Consider the following 17,583-nt stretch of genomic DNA (forward strand, 5'->3'; position numbering starts at 1 on the left):
AGAGAGAATGAGAGAGAGAGAAAGCACATGAGGGGGGGAAGGGTCAGAGGGAGAAGCAGACTCCCTGCCGAGCAGGGAGCCCGATGCGGGACTCGATCCAGGGACTCCAGGATCATGACCTGAGCCGAAGGCAGGCGCTTAACGACTGAGCCACCCAGGTGCCCCTACTCTTTTTTTTTTAAAACATTTTATTTTATTTTTTTTTAAGATTTTATTTATTTGAGAGATAGAGAGCACATGAGAGGGAGGAGGGTTAGAGGGAGAAGCAGACTCCCCACCGAGCAGGGAGCCCGATGCGGGACTCGATCCAGGGACTCCCAGGATCATGACCTGAGCCGAAGGCAGTCGCTTAACCAACTGAGCCACCCAGGCGCCCTGGGGTGTGGGGTTCTTTAAACAAATAGGTACCGAATGCAGCGATAGGTTATTGAGGAAGATTAGCAAGATACTCTAAGCACCGTCACTCTGAATTTTACAGACTGACCCTCTGGCCTGGGCAGTTTGGCAGCCGAGAGGACTCATTTGCACTGGCTAGAGACAGGCTCCAGGCTGAGACCTGTGGGTGCCCTTTACACGGTCCTGGTCCTTACTTCTGACCTTCTAGCTCTCCGCACGTCTCCCTCCTCAGGCCAGTCTGCATTAGTTTGTTAGGACTGCCCTAACAAAGTACTGCAGGCGGGTAGCCTAAACATAGACATTTATTGTGTTTGGGTGTCTAAGATCAAGGTATGGGCAGGGCTGGACCTTCTGAAGACCTTGAGGGGAGGATCTGTTCCAAGTCTCTCTCCTTGGCTTATAGGTGACATTCTTCCCCCTGTGTCTCTTACCACTGTCTTCCTTGTGTGTGTGTTTCTGAATCCAAATTTCTCCTTTTTATAGGGATACCAGTTATATTGGAGTAGGGCCCACCCTAACAGGCTCTTCTCAACTAACTACATTTGCAGTGACCCTTTTTGCAAATCAGGTCACATTCTGAAATGCAGGGCGCAGGGTGGTTAGGACTCTAAGATGTGAATTTTGGGGGAATAAAATTCAGCCTATACATAGTCTATGAAGAGAAACCATCCAAAAGAGATAAGTCAAAGAGAGCCAGAGTTCTAAGACATGGGATTTAGGAAGAGGAGTGAAGATCTTACTGAGTAGACTCTAGGTTTTTAATCTCTTCTTCCTCATATAAAGTTCCACCTACATACAGCAGGTCCCTCTTATCCACAGGGATATGTTCCAAGACCCAGTGGATGCCTGAGACCATGGGTAGTACTGAGCCCTACGTATACTGTGTTTTTTCCTATACATACATACTTATGATAAAGTTTGAGTTATAAATTAGGCACAATAAGAGATTAACAACAATAACTAATAATAAAATAGAACAATTATACAGTGTATTATGATAAAAGTTACATGAATATGGTCTCTGTCTCAAAAAAATCTTACAGTACTATACTCACGCATCTTGCGATGATGAGAAATGATAAATGCGCACGTGATGAGATGAAGTGAGGTGAATGACGTAGGCACATGACATAGTGTTAGGCGACTATTGACCTTCTGACGATAGCTTGGAACATCATCTGCCTCCAGACTGGTTGACTGCGGGTAACTGAAACCATGGAAAGTGAATCATAAATCAGGCAGAGACTACTGTATTCCTTAGGAAGAAGACAAGAGGGTGAGCAGCACTCACTAAGCAAATATTTAATTAAGTACCCACTATGTGCCAGGAACTTTTCCATGAAAGATCATTGCCCCTGACAGCTTTCTGTCTATTTGGGGGTGGGGGCAGGGAGAGGCAGAAAGAAACAATAAATATAATAAGGAAGTAGATCACATAGTAGGTTAGTAGGAAGTGAATGCTGTGGAGGAAGAACAGGAGAAGATGTGAATTTGCAGTTTTAAATGGAGTCGTCAGGCTGGGCTCCCTGAGAGGGTAAGATTAGAGCAAGGACTTGAAGGGGGGTGGGGGGCTGGCCTGGCACATGTCTCGGGGGCAGAGGGAGCATCCAGGCTCAGAAGGGCCTGTGTCCCCCGAGGCAGATTGGGCGTGCTGTCAGGAGGCCTCTGAGGCAAGGCAGAGCCAGTGAAGGAGGGCCTTGTGGGAGAGGCGGTCAGAGGCGTGATGGCAGGTGGGCCGCACTGGTCCTTGGCTTTCCCTGGGTGTCCTGGAGCCGAATCTGAGCCGAGCAGTGGTGAGGACAAAGCAGGGGACCAGCTCACAGGCCTTTGTAGCATTTCAGAGGACAGTGTCCATGGGCCAGAGTGGTTCTCTGGTTGACCTGTTCTCCCTTAGAACTCACCCCGAGTCATCGAACCCGAATTAGTGTCCTGCATACGTCTCCTTCGGGCCCTTGACCAGTCTTGGCTTGTGCTATTTAGACTTGTTACCGTGATTGACTTCCATCCCATCTTCCCTTCTCGTTAGTGCTGAGAAGCAGTCTGTCCCTCCCCAAGCTGAATTTTTTGTTACTGATATTTTTGGTACCGGTGGTAGCATTCTCATGATACTGCAGGAGTATTTAAGAGAGCTTTTCATTCCCAACCTGACGCTCGGGCGTTTGTGAGCTCCTACCCTGACCCAGTGGTCCCATAATCATTTTTTTTTAATCAAAGACATTCTTATGTAAACTTTTCTTTTAAGATTTTATGTATGTATGTATGTATTTATTTATTTAGCATGAGCTGGGGAGGGACAGAGGGAGAGGGAGAGAATCTCAAGCGGACTCTACGCTGAGCACAGAGCCTGACTTGGGGCTTGATCTCAAGACCCTGAGATCATGACCTGAGCCGAAATCGAGAGTCGGATGCTTAACTGATGAAGTCACCCAGGAGTCCCCTTATATAAACTGTTCTGATAGCCGCCCCTCAAATCCTTAGCTCCCACGCTACCAGTAAGAATGTTTGCATTCTGCACATACCTGTCGTAGCCTCTTGCTCTGCCACTTGGGTGAGTTGCAAATGGAACCGTCTGTTAGTCTGAAGCAAAAGAGCTATCAGGTTGTCTGTTGTCCACCTGCTGCTATGGAGAAGTGACTTTTTTTTTTGGTTGGACCCCGGAGTACCAGTATGTAGGATCTTATAACACATATGATTAATTGCATGTTAATTTGAGTTGAAAATTGAAAACCCCCCATGGGTTCGGTTGCTTGGGCAGCACAACAAGGTAGCACAGACTAGGGCAGCTTCAATGACAGAAATCTACTGTCTCACAGTTCTGGAAGCTAGAAGTCTAAGAGCAAGGTGTCGGCAGCTTTAGTCTCTCCCGAGGCCGCTCTTCCTGACTGTCTTCTCCCTGTGTCCTCCCTCTGTGGTCCTCCCTTTGTGCGTGTGTGTGTCTGTATCCGAATTTTCCCTTTCCATGAGGACACCAGGCATGTGGGATTAGGTTCCACCCCCCTGCCCTTGCCTTAATCTGATCGCCTCTGGAAAGACCCTGTCTGTGAATAAGATCCCGTGATGAGGACACCAACATAATGAATCGGGGTGAGAGGGACACAATCAACTCAGAAGTGACCCCTTTGCCCTCGAGTTCTTTTGCCACCATCAGCTCCAGGCCCATCTGCCCCTGATGTGCTTTCTCTGCTGCACGTTCTTGTTGACAGTCTTGATTTCTCCAAGGCTTCATTTGTTGAAGGTGCATTTTGGTCATATGATTTAAACACCAGTTTGTGAGTAAGGAATAACGTGCGTTTACAAATAATGATAGCGATTGTACGGTAAATTTAACATAATTCTAAAATAGGATTCTGGAAGTCAGGCTGGACAGTGAGAGCGTGTTTTGAACAAGGACTCGGCTTCCAGGAGAGGCAGTACTGGTTAGTGGTTAGGGGAACAGACGGCTGGACTGCCTGGTCATCATTTACCCCCTTACCAGCTGGTTAACCCTGGGACAGTTACTTAAATCTCTCGTTGACTGAGCTTTCTTGTCTGAAAAAGTAGATATTATAGTGCCTACTGCACAGAGTTGTGAGAATTTAAAATGCTCATGTATGTAAGGAATATAGAAGAGGGCCTGGTACACAGTAAGTGCTCAATAAATGTTTGGCACTACTAGTCCTCGGACGGCTGCTTTGCACAAAGATACTCGATTGGAGTAAATTAGGTCTGATGTATTTGCTAAGACATTATTTGTGGAGACAGTGTAGGTGCTTCTAGCATCAGTGTATTTGATCTGAGAAGACAGTTCTCATGTGTCGTTAATAATACACAAGCTTGGGACGCCTGGGTGGCTCAGTCATTCAGCGTCTGCCTTTGGCTCAGGTCGTGATCCCAGGGTCCTGGGATCGAGCCCCACATCGGGCTCCCTACTCCGCGGGAGCCTGCTTCTCCCTCTGCTACTCCCTCTGCAACCCTCCCTGCTTGTGCTCTTTCTCTCTCTCTCTGACAAATAAATTAATAAAATCTTTAAAAAGAAGTACGTTTAAAAAAAATACACAACCTTAAAAGAAACATGGGGATTAGTTTTAATCATTGAAATGTGTGTAACTTTTTTTTTTTTAAACATTTAACTTATCTAATTCGGTGGTTTTTAATTTGAATTCCTCGTCCTGGAATCTTGGTTCATGGGCCACAGGGTGATGGTGGGGCACTGAGTGGGTGGGGTCAGAGTGACATTGTTTGTACCCCATGCCAGACCGGATCCCCTTGTTATGGATTTTATATATAGATTGCAGTTCTATGTACAATTTGTCTGGAAGAGTTCTGCTACTAAAAATAGCTTGAAAACCACTAGCCTGGTATGTAGATTATTCACATCCTTCTGCCTCCTGTTGCTTTCATTCTGTGTATACCCCAGGGATGCAACTAATGTTAATATTAGCCTGAGCAAAACATAATTAGGAAGGTAAATCTACTGCAAAAAGTAATACAGCATAAATTAAATAAATTAAATATAAATCAAATCAAATATGAAACAATGCATTCAATTATCTGCATCACTGCTTCCCTGCTCTAACATGGATATTTGAGAGGAGACTCGTTTTCTTTCTGGGTTAGGACCCGAGCTGAGCCAAGACCAGCAAATTGCGTCAACCCCTGGAAGGCTGGTTCTTGACCTATTGAGCGTGAGTTAAAGGCACTGCTATTTGGTCAGCTGAATTTTCAGGGTCAGTAAGTGGACCGACCACTTATCTATCTTCATTGTTAATGCGTGAACTAGTCTTTGTGCGTGGTCGCGAACACTTACTTATAAAATACTCTTCAATGCTCATCATACAGGATTAATTTTGTGGTGAACTGTTTCCTGAAAAGTTATTAGTTGCATGGACTCCCATCTGCCTGGCAAGGGAGAGTGCATTTCTGCAGAACCACGGGAAGTTTGAAGTGTGGACAACAGACATGAGCAGCACGAAGCTAGAGTTGCTTCTGGAATCAGAGGCGATGGGTCGAATGGGTACCGGCACATCTTGGACACCCTCTGCTCTTCTCTTCCTAGCACCTCCAGCGGCTGGGTCTGTTCCTTGCTCTCCATGTTAGCATGACACTCAAACTCACCTCCTTTCAAAGGATCCAACCTCCATCCAGCGGGCTGCAATTCTGCAGGCAGGATTCCACATGTGCGTTCCCCCTGTTCCCACCAAGCACACTGATGTTTGTCCTGTCGTGACTCCTGAATTCAGAAAATCCTGCTGCCACGGTGTGCCCTGCTCTTTGTCAGCGGTCATCTGACCTCAGCTCAGTGGGGTGCCCCTCCTCCGCTGAATGTCGGTCTGAAGTGGGGATGACTTGTTTAGAAGGGACCTGCCCCAGCTCCAGGTCATTTGCAATGGAAACAAACTTGCTTGTGCTCAGAGGTCACAGGTTGGTCGAGGTGATGACGTTCAAAACCAGTTCTTAGAGCTGAAGAACCCCAGCAAAGGGCAAATTGGCCACTTCCCTCGGATACTATGCGACCCCTGCCAGAGAAGCTTTTCCTGACCCCTCTCCCCACACAGACCCCAGAAAAACCTGACCTTCCCTGCATTTGCAGCTCACCATTTTGCTAAGTGACCTTTTCTCTTCTAGTACCTATACCTTTTTCTTTTTTCCTTTAAATTTTTTTCATTTGGGCTACTGTTTGGAAGCAGTGAGCTGTTGAGGGCAGGAACCAGGTCCTTATGCTCTGAGTTCCTAACTTACTAGGTGCCCAGGAGATATTCACAATGAGTTTGTGAATGAATGAATGAATGGATGGATGGATGAATGAATGAATGAAAAGACCCAGAGCATATGTTTTCACTGTTTTTCAGCATCAATGTAATGAAAGGATCCCCACCTTCCTTTCCTTTTGGACTTCTGTCCCTCTGTGCTGCCCTTGGGCCTTGCAGCTGGGCTTCTGCTGAAGGTGCCTGCCTGACTACTCCAAATCCCCTCTCATAGGCTGCCCAGTTAATTTTCCGAAAAACCCTATTTCTTTCCTATTGCTCTCCTGCTCAAAACTAGAATAATTTCCCATTGCCTGTGGGATAAAACTCAGAACTCCTTAGCCCAGCGTTCAGTATTGACGACACTTGTCCTTGATATTCCTTTAAGAATTATTTTGATTGTGACTATTCTAAACACACTGAAAAATACATACTCATTTACCCACCACTGAGATTAAACAAATATTAGCATCCCCCCCCCCCGGCCTTATTTTCCTAAATAAACAAGCACACCTTGCAGATGTGGACAGACTTCTCCCTTCTGTCCTACCCCTCTCCCCCACTCCCATTAGAAACAATCCTTCCCCTTCTCGTCCATCACAGTTCACCTCTGTGAATGATATGGTCCAGTTGGACTCATCTTTTCCCTGGAGTTTTGTTCTTCCTTCTTTTCCCTTGAGGCCTGGTTCACTTTCCGCCTCTTTCGGGAAGCTCTCCCACTAGTCCATAGTTTTCTAAATTGCTACCCACCTTACTGTCTCCACTGTGCCCTTGGAGATAGTATCTGCCTGTGATAGGTTTTTTTTTTAATTAAGGTTTTATTTATTTATTTGAGAGAGAGAGAGCGTGCATGAACAGGGGGAGGAGCAGAGGGAGAGGGAGGGGGAAAGAATCTCAAGCAGACTCTGCACTGAGTGTGGAGCCCGCTGTGGGACTCTATCCCACGACCCCGAGATCATGACCTGAGCCGAAACCAAGAGTTGGAGGCTTAACCAACTGAGCCACCCAGGTGCCCCTGCCTGTGACAGTTTTTAGGTAGCGGTTTGATCCTAGCGCTGGGTTCCTCTTCCCAATAGTATTTTTTTCATCTTGCTTCATATCGTAGTTGATTGTCTGCGTGTACTTCCTCTCTTTTAGGTAACAACATTGAGAATAAGATCTGATTCTTAGTTTCATCCATTTGTCATCCATCCATATTTGTTGGATTACACAGTGGACCTGAATAGATAATATTTGATTACTGCCCGTGAAATGCTACCCCGTGTAGACCATCCTTCTTGGAAGGTAGTTATAGGAATGTGAATTTTCATCCTTTGCTGCCAGGACATCTGGGTTGCTCCTTTACCCTATCCATGTGCTATGGAGATGTTCACTATGGAAAGGACAGATTTAAGCACTAGCCTAAGTAGAGCATCATTAGGGAGGTGAAATCTGCTTCCTAGCAACATGTTATTCCACAGTCAAGTGGAACCAATTTGGCATCATCTTTCCCACTGTTCTTCAGCCTTTAGGCTGATGGGAAGTTCACTGTTTCAGTGTTCCTCTATGTGGTGGTATGGAACTATGATTCCAAGAAGACCAATGTCCTCTTTCTAATTCTTCTAGCCTCCAGGAGCGGATAAAATCCCTCAACTTGTCACTTAAGGAAATCCCTGCTAAGGTAAGTATCTTTATATGCCCATTTTCTAAAGTCTCTCAAGTTTTCTTTTGACTTAATGTCATGTCTAGCTCACATGATATTTCAGGCTAACTCATGGCTCTGAAGGAAGTGTAGACTCTACAGAGCCATTCGACAGGCCAGGCAATGCGCCCGAAGAGCCGGGAATGGGGGCTGCTCTCAGGGTAGAGGTCCTGGCTTGTGGTCCCCCAGAGATTGACTGGTTCGGCCTTTGCCTAACAGGAGCTGCTGGTGTTAGGGAATGGGAAATGAGTGCTTTCGGGTACCATCAAATGCCTTTGCATGAAAAGGCTTTCAGGATGGGAGTAATCTGAAAAATTAATTGTTTTTCTTCCAGGAGGGCAGGTTCAGGGATCCTCACAAACAGGTTTTAGAAAAGGCAGAGCAGGTGTTTGTTTTTTCAACTTTTTAAGCTGACTTCAGAATCATTTTGCCTATTCTCTCTGCCGTTTATAGTTCCTACCAGGACCTCGGTTTGTGTAGAGATGGCGCACTCCTGAAGTATTCCCTGGGAGCACCTAGCCAATTCAATTAAATAGTCAATGTCATGGTTAGTTAGGATAACCACAGTTTACAAAACAAAATCCTTCCCTGCAGAGATAGTTATATGTGACCGAGGTATTTACAAACTGAGAAGTAGGATCAATTACTCTGTGAATTACTAAATGTGTGGCAGAGAACTGGGGTGAATCATTGATTATTTGTGTTAGGTCTGGGAGCCAGGGCTGGTTATAAGATGGTCAGAATGGACGAAAGCACAGGTTTCTGAGCGGAGAGCAACGCGGACGGGAGTCCACTGGCCTGGAAGGAATGTTTTCCTGCCCTCCCCCAGCGCCCAGGAGAGAGATCCGGAAGACCTGCCAACGGGCTTGCATGTCACCACAGCTGGGCTGAGATTGGGGCTGTGTTGTTGGCAAAAGTGTCCACAGTTTTTCTGGACCTTTTTTTTTTTTTCAGTTTTTGTGTCTGTTTTCTGAAAAAAACATTAAATGATTTTGCTAAAAAATCACACGGCAGCAGTTTGATAGGCAGTGACATCCGGCTAGAACGTTTGCCCAAAGAAGAGCAAGATGGGATCCAAGGCACTGCTTTATTCAGAGAATAAAGAATCCCCAGGCAGGGCTCTGGTAAATGGCTTTTGTCGTGGGTTCTCACACTGTGCAGTGCTGAGAGACCTTCTTCCCTGCTCAAGGGAGACTGACTCGGTTTACCCACTTTGTCACGTGAGGCAGGAGGGGAAGTGCTAGAGGGCATACCTGAATTTCTGTTCTGTGTGTTTCGGTGATGTCGCCGACTAGTATTCATGTTCTACAGCTGTCTGGCAGGTGACCTCCAGGCGGAGCCACTGGGAAGGTGAGGAGAGACCAAAGCTTCCTGCATGGGGCAGCGGAGTATTCCTTCTCCTGTATTTTCTGGCATAAATATGTGCCATTTGTCAGGTGCATCCTCATTTTTGCGCAGAATTAACAGGTGGAAGTACTCTAGGGTTTGGGTGTACTGAGTATTGGAACGTGCTGTGTGTAATCTGAATGAGTCCCTCTCCCAGCAGTGAGCAGGCAGGCGTGCCTAGTACAGAATACACATGGTGTTGATATAGGAGTGTGTTTTGTAGCACATTTTATATTAAGCACACGTACATATTAACATATGCACATGATAGTGGGATTTGTTGATAATCCCCAGCTACTGTTAAAGCTCTTGGATTTGCCCAAATGCCAAAAGTGATTGGCTTTGTTTGCATACCTTCTCTAATGCACTTACGAATAACTCCTAATTCCCTTGCTTTTCCATAAGATTAAGGAATTCATATCTAAGATTTTAAAACGTAAATCTAAAAGCTTCATTTGATAATGAGTTCCTCAGGTCCAGTTTAATCTGGAAATAAAAAGGAGGTGCAGATTTTCTGGGGCATGTTTGTGTGTGGATAGGTGGGTGTGTATGTCTGCACATACACGAATGTGTGTGTGTGTGTGTGTGTGTGTGTGTTTGTATGGGGGACATATATTAGTCCACACGGAATTGAAACAAAACTGCCTAGTCGCACAGAAACAACTTTATACTCTGGACTCCATTGACTCATGACCTTGAGGTAAAAATTGCAGGTTGGCCCAGTTTTCTTCCTTTAGTGTATTAGGTATATAGATCTGATATTCTTTTGATTCCTCCCCCAAAGAGAAATGGAACCTTCGTTCATTCATTACATTTCTTTGACGTTTATGGTTCCCCAAACTAGGTAATTAAGGGATAAATGAGATGGAAGAAATAGTTGGAAATAAATGGAATATCTGGAGGTTGGTAGATATTAGATTACATCCAGCAGTGCTTGAAAGAATGTACATTGCAATTTAATAAGAAGATTTAGAAAGGCTGTCTCATATTAATAGTGACAGCTTGAAGGATTGATTTGCTCAACAAAGGAGAAACTGACCCAATTATGATTAACAGAAGCCTTTAACTAAAATCAGGAAGACAGGACATACATTGGATGAGACATAAGAATTATGGCTGGTGTTATGGACTTAGCAGAAATGTTCCTGGACTTCTGATGACATTCTTAGGTGGATGGAAAGGGACGTGCCTGCCATTGGGCACTGGGCCAACCCGAGACTGAGTGCTGTGGGGAGCAATCCAGAGCATCTTCTTTTTAACACCCAGTTCTGGCTCCTGACCGTTCTCACCTGGGGCATGGGGATGCTCATCACTGCTGATGCCGGCTTTGGCGTGGAGGCCACCATACTGTGGCCTTCATCCAGAGAATGAGTTTTGTAAAGAGATCTGGGAAGTTACAGCTGCTTAATGGAAAAGAACATGTTTAAGGCCATGAAAGAAATAGTCTAACATTTTAGGCAGGATGGGTGAGGTCTGCTTTGATTCCAAAAATAATTTTAATTTCAGTCTGAGCTAAGCAAAACAATTCAAGTTGATGGTATCTAGCAAGATCTAGGTTCTTCTGGGGAAATTGAATTTTATATTTTCTCTGGGCTCTATGAACCCAACTGGGTTAATTTTAGTTTTTGAATGGAATCAGATTTTTAGCAAGAAAAGAGGGATCCTTTGTGGGCCACCTGAAATGTGTCCATATACACGTTTGTTGTTACTCAACTGAGTTGTGTGCTTTTGTTGAAGTGGATGTTTTTCTAGGTAGCTCACCAATCTGAGTGTAGGTATCAATCAAATATGAGGTTTTTGCTTTAAACAAAAGAAAAAATGTGATGTTTTTGTTTCAAACAAAATAAAAGATAGCCTAAGTCATTTGGGAAAATCATCTCCCTCCCTCCCTCCCTCCCTCCTATCTCCCTCCCTCCCATCTCCCTCCCTCCTTCCCTCCCTCCCTCCCTCCCTCCCTCCCATCTCCCTCCCTCCCTCCCTCCCTCCCATCTCCCTCCCTCCTTCCCTCCCTCCCTCTCTCCCATCTCCCTCCCTCCCTCCTATCTCCCTCCCTCCCTCCCTCCCTCCTATCTCCCTCCCTCCCATCTCCCTCCCTCCTTCCCTCCCTCCCTCCCTCCCTCCCTCCCTCCCATCTCCCTCCCTCCTTCCCTCCCTCCCTCTCTCCCATCTCCCTCCCTCCCTCCTATCTCCCTCCCTCCCTCCTATCTCCCTCCCTCCCTCCCCCCCTCCTATCTCCCTCCTATCTCCCTCCCTCCCTCCCTCCTATCTCCCTCCCTCCCTCCCTCCCTCCCTCCTATCTCCCTCCCTCCTTCTCTCCTTCTCTCTCTCCCTCTTTCTCTCCCTTCCTCCCTTCTTCCCTCCCTTCCTTCCTCCCTTCTTTCCTCTTTTCTTGCTTTCTTTTTACATTGTTTGCTTTTAAATAACTCTCCTTCAGTTACTCTTTATCACCCCTCTTAATTGCTTATAAACCCAGATATCTCTGCCTGGCTGCTCCACTGCCTTCTGATTTTTACCTGAGTAAATGATGAGTCCTGGCTGTTTTTCTCCCTCTAGGTGTGTATGAGTGAGAGACTCAGTAGCACTCTCAGGAAGAAAGTAAATGACATCGAAACCCAACTCCCGGCGTTACTTGAAGCCAAAATGCTTGCTGTATCAGGTAACTGGACATAGCGGGGATATGAAGCTGGTGAGGGGAATAATGCCAGTTGCCACCACATCCAGGTTTTGTCCTCGAGTAACATTCTACCTGTTATTTATGTAATACTTGGACGTTTCGGAGCTTTTGTGGGAAGTCTCACTAAACCTCATGGACTAAATGGGCAGCATGGCCTCCTCGTAAGACTCTTAAAACGACATGTGCACATATAACAAAAAAATAAGTTGTCTAGGTACCATATTTTGGACTTCTGGTTTGTTTCTTTAAGAGACTAGAGGTACACTGCATGCCATGTAATTCTAGCAGATGTTTACATAGCATTATGTGTCTGTAGAGGCTCCGTGGAGACTTTTGGACATGGTCAGTCCCTTCCTATAGGGAGAGAGAATAACATGAGACAAGGTGATGTACTCAATTTAACGTCCCAGTCAGAGAGATGAGATTTGTGGAGGATTCTCAGTATATCATAATTGATCCTTCATCTGGTAGTTATTAGGAATATATTTTCCCATTAATTAGTAGGTCTCTGAAAATAGTATCTTTCTTTTTTAAAAGATTTTATTTTATTTGAGACAGAGAGAGAGAACATGAATGGGGGGAGAGGGGCAGAGGGAGAGGGAGAAGCAGACTCCCCGCTGAGCAGGGAGCCCAACGTTTGGCTCGATCCCAGGACCCTGAGATCATGACCTGAGCTGAAGGCAGACACTTAACCGACTGAGCCACCCAGGCACCCCTGAAAATAGTATCTTACCCTATCATTTGAAGAGTGCTTTTAAGCATTCCCCTGTATTGTTATTTTATTTCATTTTCACAACAGCTGTATTAGGTAGGAGGGAAAGTTATGTGGTCCCAATGAACAGATTAGGAGACTGAGGCCCTGGGGTACGTCCTTTGGTTAAGTTCACTCAGTTAGCTAAGTGGTGGCGGAGCAGGGGCTCAAGTTCAGGTGTGATTCATGGATTTTTTAACCCAGTTGTGTCATGACATCCTCCAAGTATTCTCTGAGTTTTATAGGTTCAGTGAACCTGCAGCTCATCAGCTTCAGAAGAATCATAAAAATTTAACGAAAAGGTATAATAATTACATGTATGGGTTTTAAATGGCATTTTAAGAAGGAATACAATAATTGGCAGCTTCTGCTTGCTCTTCAGATCATTAAACAACTAATGTTGGCAGCTAACGAGCAATTTGGTTCCTGGTGCAGTCAGGCATATTATTTACAACCGGAGCAACATCGAAATGTGAATGTGGGGCTTGGCTCTTAACAGCTTCACATGCCATTTACTTGAAATTATGTCCCCATTTGCTAAGAGAAAAAAAAAGAAGATGAACATAATCTTGCTTCTGAGATAGTGTTTTTGCCTTTCTTAATCCATATATCTTCCTGAGGAATACAGGTGGGTGTGTTTCTATTAAGCCCAAGGGAGGAGATGTATCATTTAGGCAGCAGAGCTATCCCTCTCTCAAATGTGAATAATCTCTTTTTAGAATCCCAGGGAGAATTCTTAAGATGGTATATTGCATATGGGGCCTGGGTTTCGTGTTTAGTTCTTTGATCAGCTGAGAACAGCAGTGAGGCCTGACCGGAGGAGGGATGACTTGAATTAACTGGGATGGGAACTCACCTCTCAACCTCCCTATTTCCTGATTATTCTGTAGGCTGTTGGCAAACAGGCTTTCCAGTCACAGGCCGTCCCCACGGGCCGTGCCAGTGCCAGGGTGGGCATCATTCTGGACATAATGTGCTTTCTGTTTCCTTTTGAGCTAAGCTCCACAGCGGGGAGGACCTGAGCAGGGAAAAGGCACTTCCTGTAGGATCTTGACAGACCTATCTTAGTATATTCAGAACGCTAAACCCTCACTCCATTAAATAAAAGCCATGACAAACTTCTCCAAGAGAAAGAAGTCTTTCTCTATTTTGGTCTGTCTGTGAGAATGCTGAGGGGCAATGCCCTCAGGATTCTTGGATGCCCTCTTGAATGAAGAGGGCCTTAGGGGGTGCCCTTAAGATTCCCAGAGGGCCTTTTGTCTGTCTGAAAGTTTCTTCAATTCACTCCTTGGTTTGCTCTATAGACTGAGACCTTCTCTTAATTTAAGAATCATTTGTTATCTGTAGAGACTGGGAATAAGAAATGGTTTTATTTTCAGACTCACCAAGTCCTAGCTCCTTTATTTTTAACAATGTATTTTTTTAAAAGATTTTATTTATTTATTTGAGAGAGAGAGAGAGAGCACGAGCTGGGGGTGGGGGAGGGCAGTGGGAGAGGGAGAAGCAGACTCCTTGCTGAGCAAGGAGCCTGAAGTGGGGCTCCATCCCAGGACCCTGAGATCATGACCTGAGCCAAAGGCAGATGTTTCACGGACTGAGCCACCCAGGTGCCCCTAACAGTGTGTTCTTTAGCTCGCTTCTCTTTTCTTGCACTGAATCATAGGCAGTGACAGGACACCAGCATGCACTTCTGTGTTCTGCCTGGAGTTTCCTTGGCTGTATGACCAATTTCATTAGGAACTTTTTTTCTCTATTGCTTCAGCTGATAATGATACCAGACTTTCTGTTACCACATGGCAAGGGTCCCCTTTCCTCCAGCTTCCAGTTATATTTTTCTTGCTTCCCTTTTAGCCTTCACTGAGGTCTGTCAAGGCTTCTGCCTGCCGCCTGGTCCCCACTGTCAGTGACTCAGATTTTAGGGGTTTGTTACAGCAGCATTCAGACACCAAAATCTGTTCTCGTTATTGATTGTTGCATAATAAATCAGCCTCAGGATTTAGTCACTTAAAACATCACTGGTCATTTATTTTGCCTATGAATCTGTAATCTTGGCAGGCCCTGGCAGGGACAGGTGGCTGAACTGGGGCTGAAGAATCCACTTTCAGAAAAGGGAGCCCAGCCTAGACAAGGCTTCTTCACCTCTCTGCTACCCTCACTGGAAACTCTATCCTCTGCCCCACAGATTGATTGCTTTGACCTCCACACTTTCTAGAGAGTGCATAGTGGGTATGGTTGATCTGGACTCTGTGGTCAAGATGTCAGTATCAGAAGTTCGGACCCATCTCCTTCTTTAGAACTGTGCTAGGCCCCTGCCCAACCACTGGCCTCTGGTGATGAGTGCTTGTGCCTTAGCTCAGTCCAGTTCTACCCTCTGTATGCATGCTCTCCTCCTCACAGCTATGACCTCGTTGATACTCCAAGACTTTTCATGCCCAGACACAGAAGATATTTAAGTGGTGGTAACTTACGTGTAAGATCCACCAACAAGCATCCTCCCTGCATATTGGCCTTCCGTCTTGGACCCTGGGTCTGCACTGCTGCTCAGACCCAGTCCTGGTTGGGTCCCCAGGTCCTGTAGCTGGGCTCTGCCCCCATCAGTGCTCTGTAACCTGATGAGTGTCCCAGTCTTCATCTGCAGAGGGCCTCCCCTGCTCTGACCATTTCCCCTCCCTGAGGCTCAAAGCCTGGCTCTCTGATGCCCAGCTTCTGATATTGCTCTGATACTGAGACATGGTGCATGCATTTCTGGCTCCAGCCTTTCCCTGCTTGGATCACCCACTGTTGTTGATGCCGTCCATCTGTTGAGTCACTCTGCTATTTTTGTCTTGGGCTTTGCCCAGCACTCAGAAGACAGTCAAGAAGAGTAATTATGTTAAGAAAAAATGCACCTCATTTGTTGATTGCTGATCTCCAGAATCTGTTATTTTCATGCCTCCTTTGGGTGTCCCTCAGTTTGTGGTATATTTTCTTGCCCACCTGCCTCCCGTTACTAGTTTCCAAGGAACAAACAGTTCAGATCACCATTTATTCCTAAGTAGCATACCAAGATGTCTCAGGTACTCCAAGCCAATTTGTTTTTTAAACGATGGTTCTATCCAATTTGACTTTTCCTTTACAGAGAATAAAAATTAGCTGCACTTAAAATACCTTAGTGTCTAAATGGAAGCCTGTCTAGGCATAAACAAGATTTTCTGGATAAGCTCAGAATGTTTCCCTCTCTCTAAACAATTTAGATCAATGGTTGGAGGAGATAATAGGCCCAGCGAAGATTTTTCAAAGGTGATGTCTGTCCAGTGTGGAAATAAACGAGACCCACCAAATGAGAAGAAGTGAAAGTGGTTTCAGAACTTACTATAGCAAGGAGTCAGCCACCATTACCTGTGTTTTGGCAGAGACGCAAAGGCAGGCAGAAAAGTGGGAAAGCTTTGGAGTAGCAAAAAGGGAAGTCTTCAGGTATGTTCTGATGGGAGGCTGGGAAGCTAGAGGCAGGCTAATTAGAGCATCCTGTGTGATTGGTTCGGGGAGCCTATTTGGCTTTCTCTGGCTCAACCTAAGTTGGAAGCAGGACCAAAAATTAGGGAAGCTGTCAGTTATTAATAAAATCCTGGCCGTTTTGGACCAATTATTACAGAAGTGATTGCTTAGTTTCCTGGATTATTACTAGAAATAGCAATCTGGCTTCCTACGGCCTCCCTTGTAGCAGGCTGGCTTCCTGGACTGGTTATTGTAGATATGGGGGTTCATTTCCTGGGCAGGTTGCTGCAGGTTGCGGGTCAGAGTGCTATTTCTAGAGATGATCTGGCCATTGTCTGTTTGTATATTTAGTCTCTCACCAGGTACCATCCTTTCTCAAGCTGTTAGAAGCAGTCTATGTATTACGTAAAATCCCGCGTGTTCGGGTGTTATGTTCCCCGTCTTCTCCGTGAAATATATGGCCGTCTAAAATGTCTGGTGTTCAAAAGGGCTCTGCTCACCGAAAATGCTTTTTGCTCTTTCAGGAAGTCATAGTGAGTGGAAGAGAGCAACAAAACCGACAGAAAATGGCCAATTCCAGCTGAAGGAGCTTTGGTGGAGAGGTGGCGGCGTGGTGGGGGGAGTGTTGGTGGGTGCTGGTTGGTTGTGTTTGCTTTGCTAGTGCAAGCTCCTAGCACGTGGCCTTGACATCACTGAGGGGGAGGCTCTGACTGACAGAGCATGAGTCTTGCCTAACCACGTGTACTGGAGCTTGGAGTTCCTCAAAAGATACGGTGTTGTGCCAGAAAAAAAGAGGCAGCACTCTATTATTTTTGGAGTTTGATGATTTTCAGCACTGGCTTTATTTCTTTTTTCCAGTAGAGAAGGTTAGCTCAAATTTGGGTATGTAAACGTGAATGATTTTAGGAAGATCATTACAGATGGGAATGTCTGTGGACCTATGCAGTACTGTGTGTGTGTGTGTGTGTGTGTGTGTGTGTGTGTGTGTGTGTGTGTGTGTGTGTGTGTGTGTGTGTGTGTGTGTGTGTGTGTGTGTGTGTGTGTGTGTGTGTGGCATGTCCCCCTAGATGAAAGTCATAGTGAGGGCTGGAGACTGACCAGGTGACACAGCCTACCTGAGTACAGGATTCATTCCTCGACCCCCTTTGTGCTCCCTCCCTTTATGGGTGATTTGTGGCCATGTTTTGACCAAGTCACTTATTGAGCTGTATTTGGCAGAATATGCACTTAACACGAGGTTGGAAAAATGCAGTTCAAATTCAGTAACCTCATGTGGGATCTTAGAACTCTAAAACTTTGTGACCTTGGGAAGGTGACTCTCTGGGTCTTAGTTTCTTCAACTGGAAATCAAGGACAGTCATTATAAGATCCCCATCCTGGCTTGTTGGAAAGGCCAAATGAGACAACTGCTCTGACAAGAGCCCCGTAATCTATAAAATCAGACTCTCAAATAATGACCTCAAAAAAGAAACCCCAGACATTGTGAAGTAGAGGAGGG

General features: G+C 45.6%; 1 protein-coding gene across 2 annotated transcripts in view; it reads left to right on the forward strand.

Moving 5' to 3' along the window:
* DISC1 (DISC1 scaffold protein) overlaps nucleotides 1–17,583 on the forward strand; it is a 397,155-nt gene that overhangs the window by 140,126 nt on the left and 239,446 nt on the right. For both annotated transcript variants that reach the window (XM_088020223.1, XM_088020224.1), the window contains exons 7-8: nucleotides 7,725–7,779; nucleotides 11,740–11,842. In XM_088020223.1, the coding sequence (XP_087876349.1) occupies nucleotides 7,725–7,779; nucleotides 11,740–11,842 (158 nt within the window). The remainder of the gene's footprint in view (nucleotides 1–7,724; nucleotides 7,780–11,739; nucleotides 11,843–17,583) is intronic.

The sequence above is a fragment of the Eumetopias jubatus genome, unplaced genomic scaffold (genome assembly GCF_037043125.1).
Source record: "Eumetopias jubatus isolate StellerSeaLion01/CBP00866 unplaced genomic scaffold, mEumJub1_p1.0 scaffold_17, whole genome shotgun sequence".
Classification (NCBI taxonomy): Eukaryota; Metazoa; Chordata; class Mammalia; order Carnivora; family Otariidae; genus Eumetopias; species Eumetopias jubatus.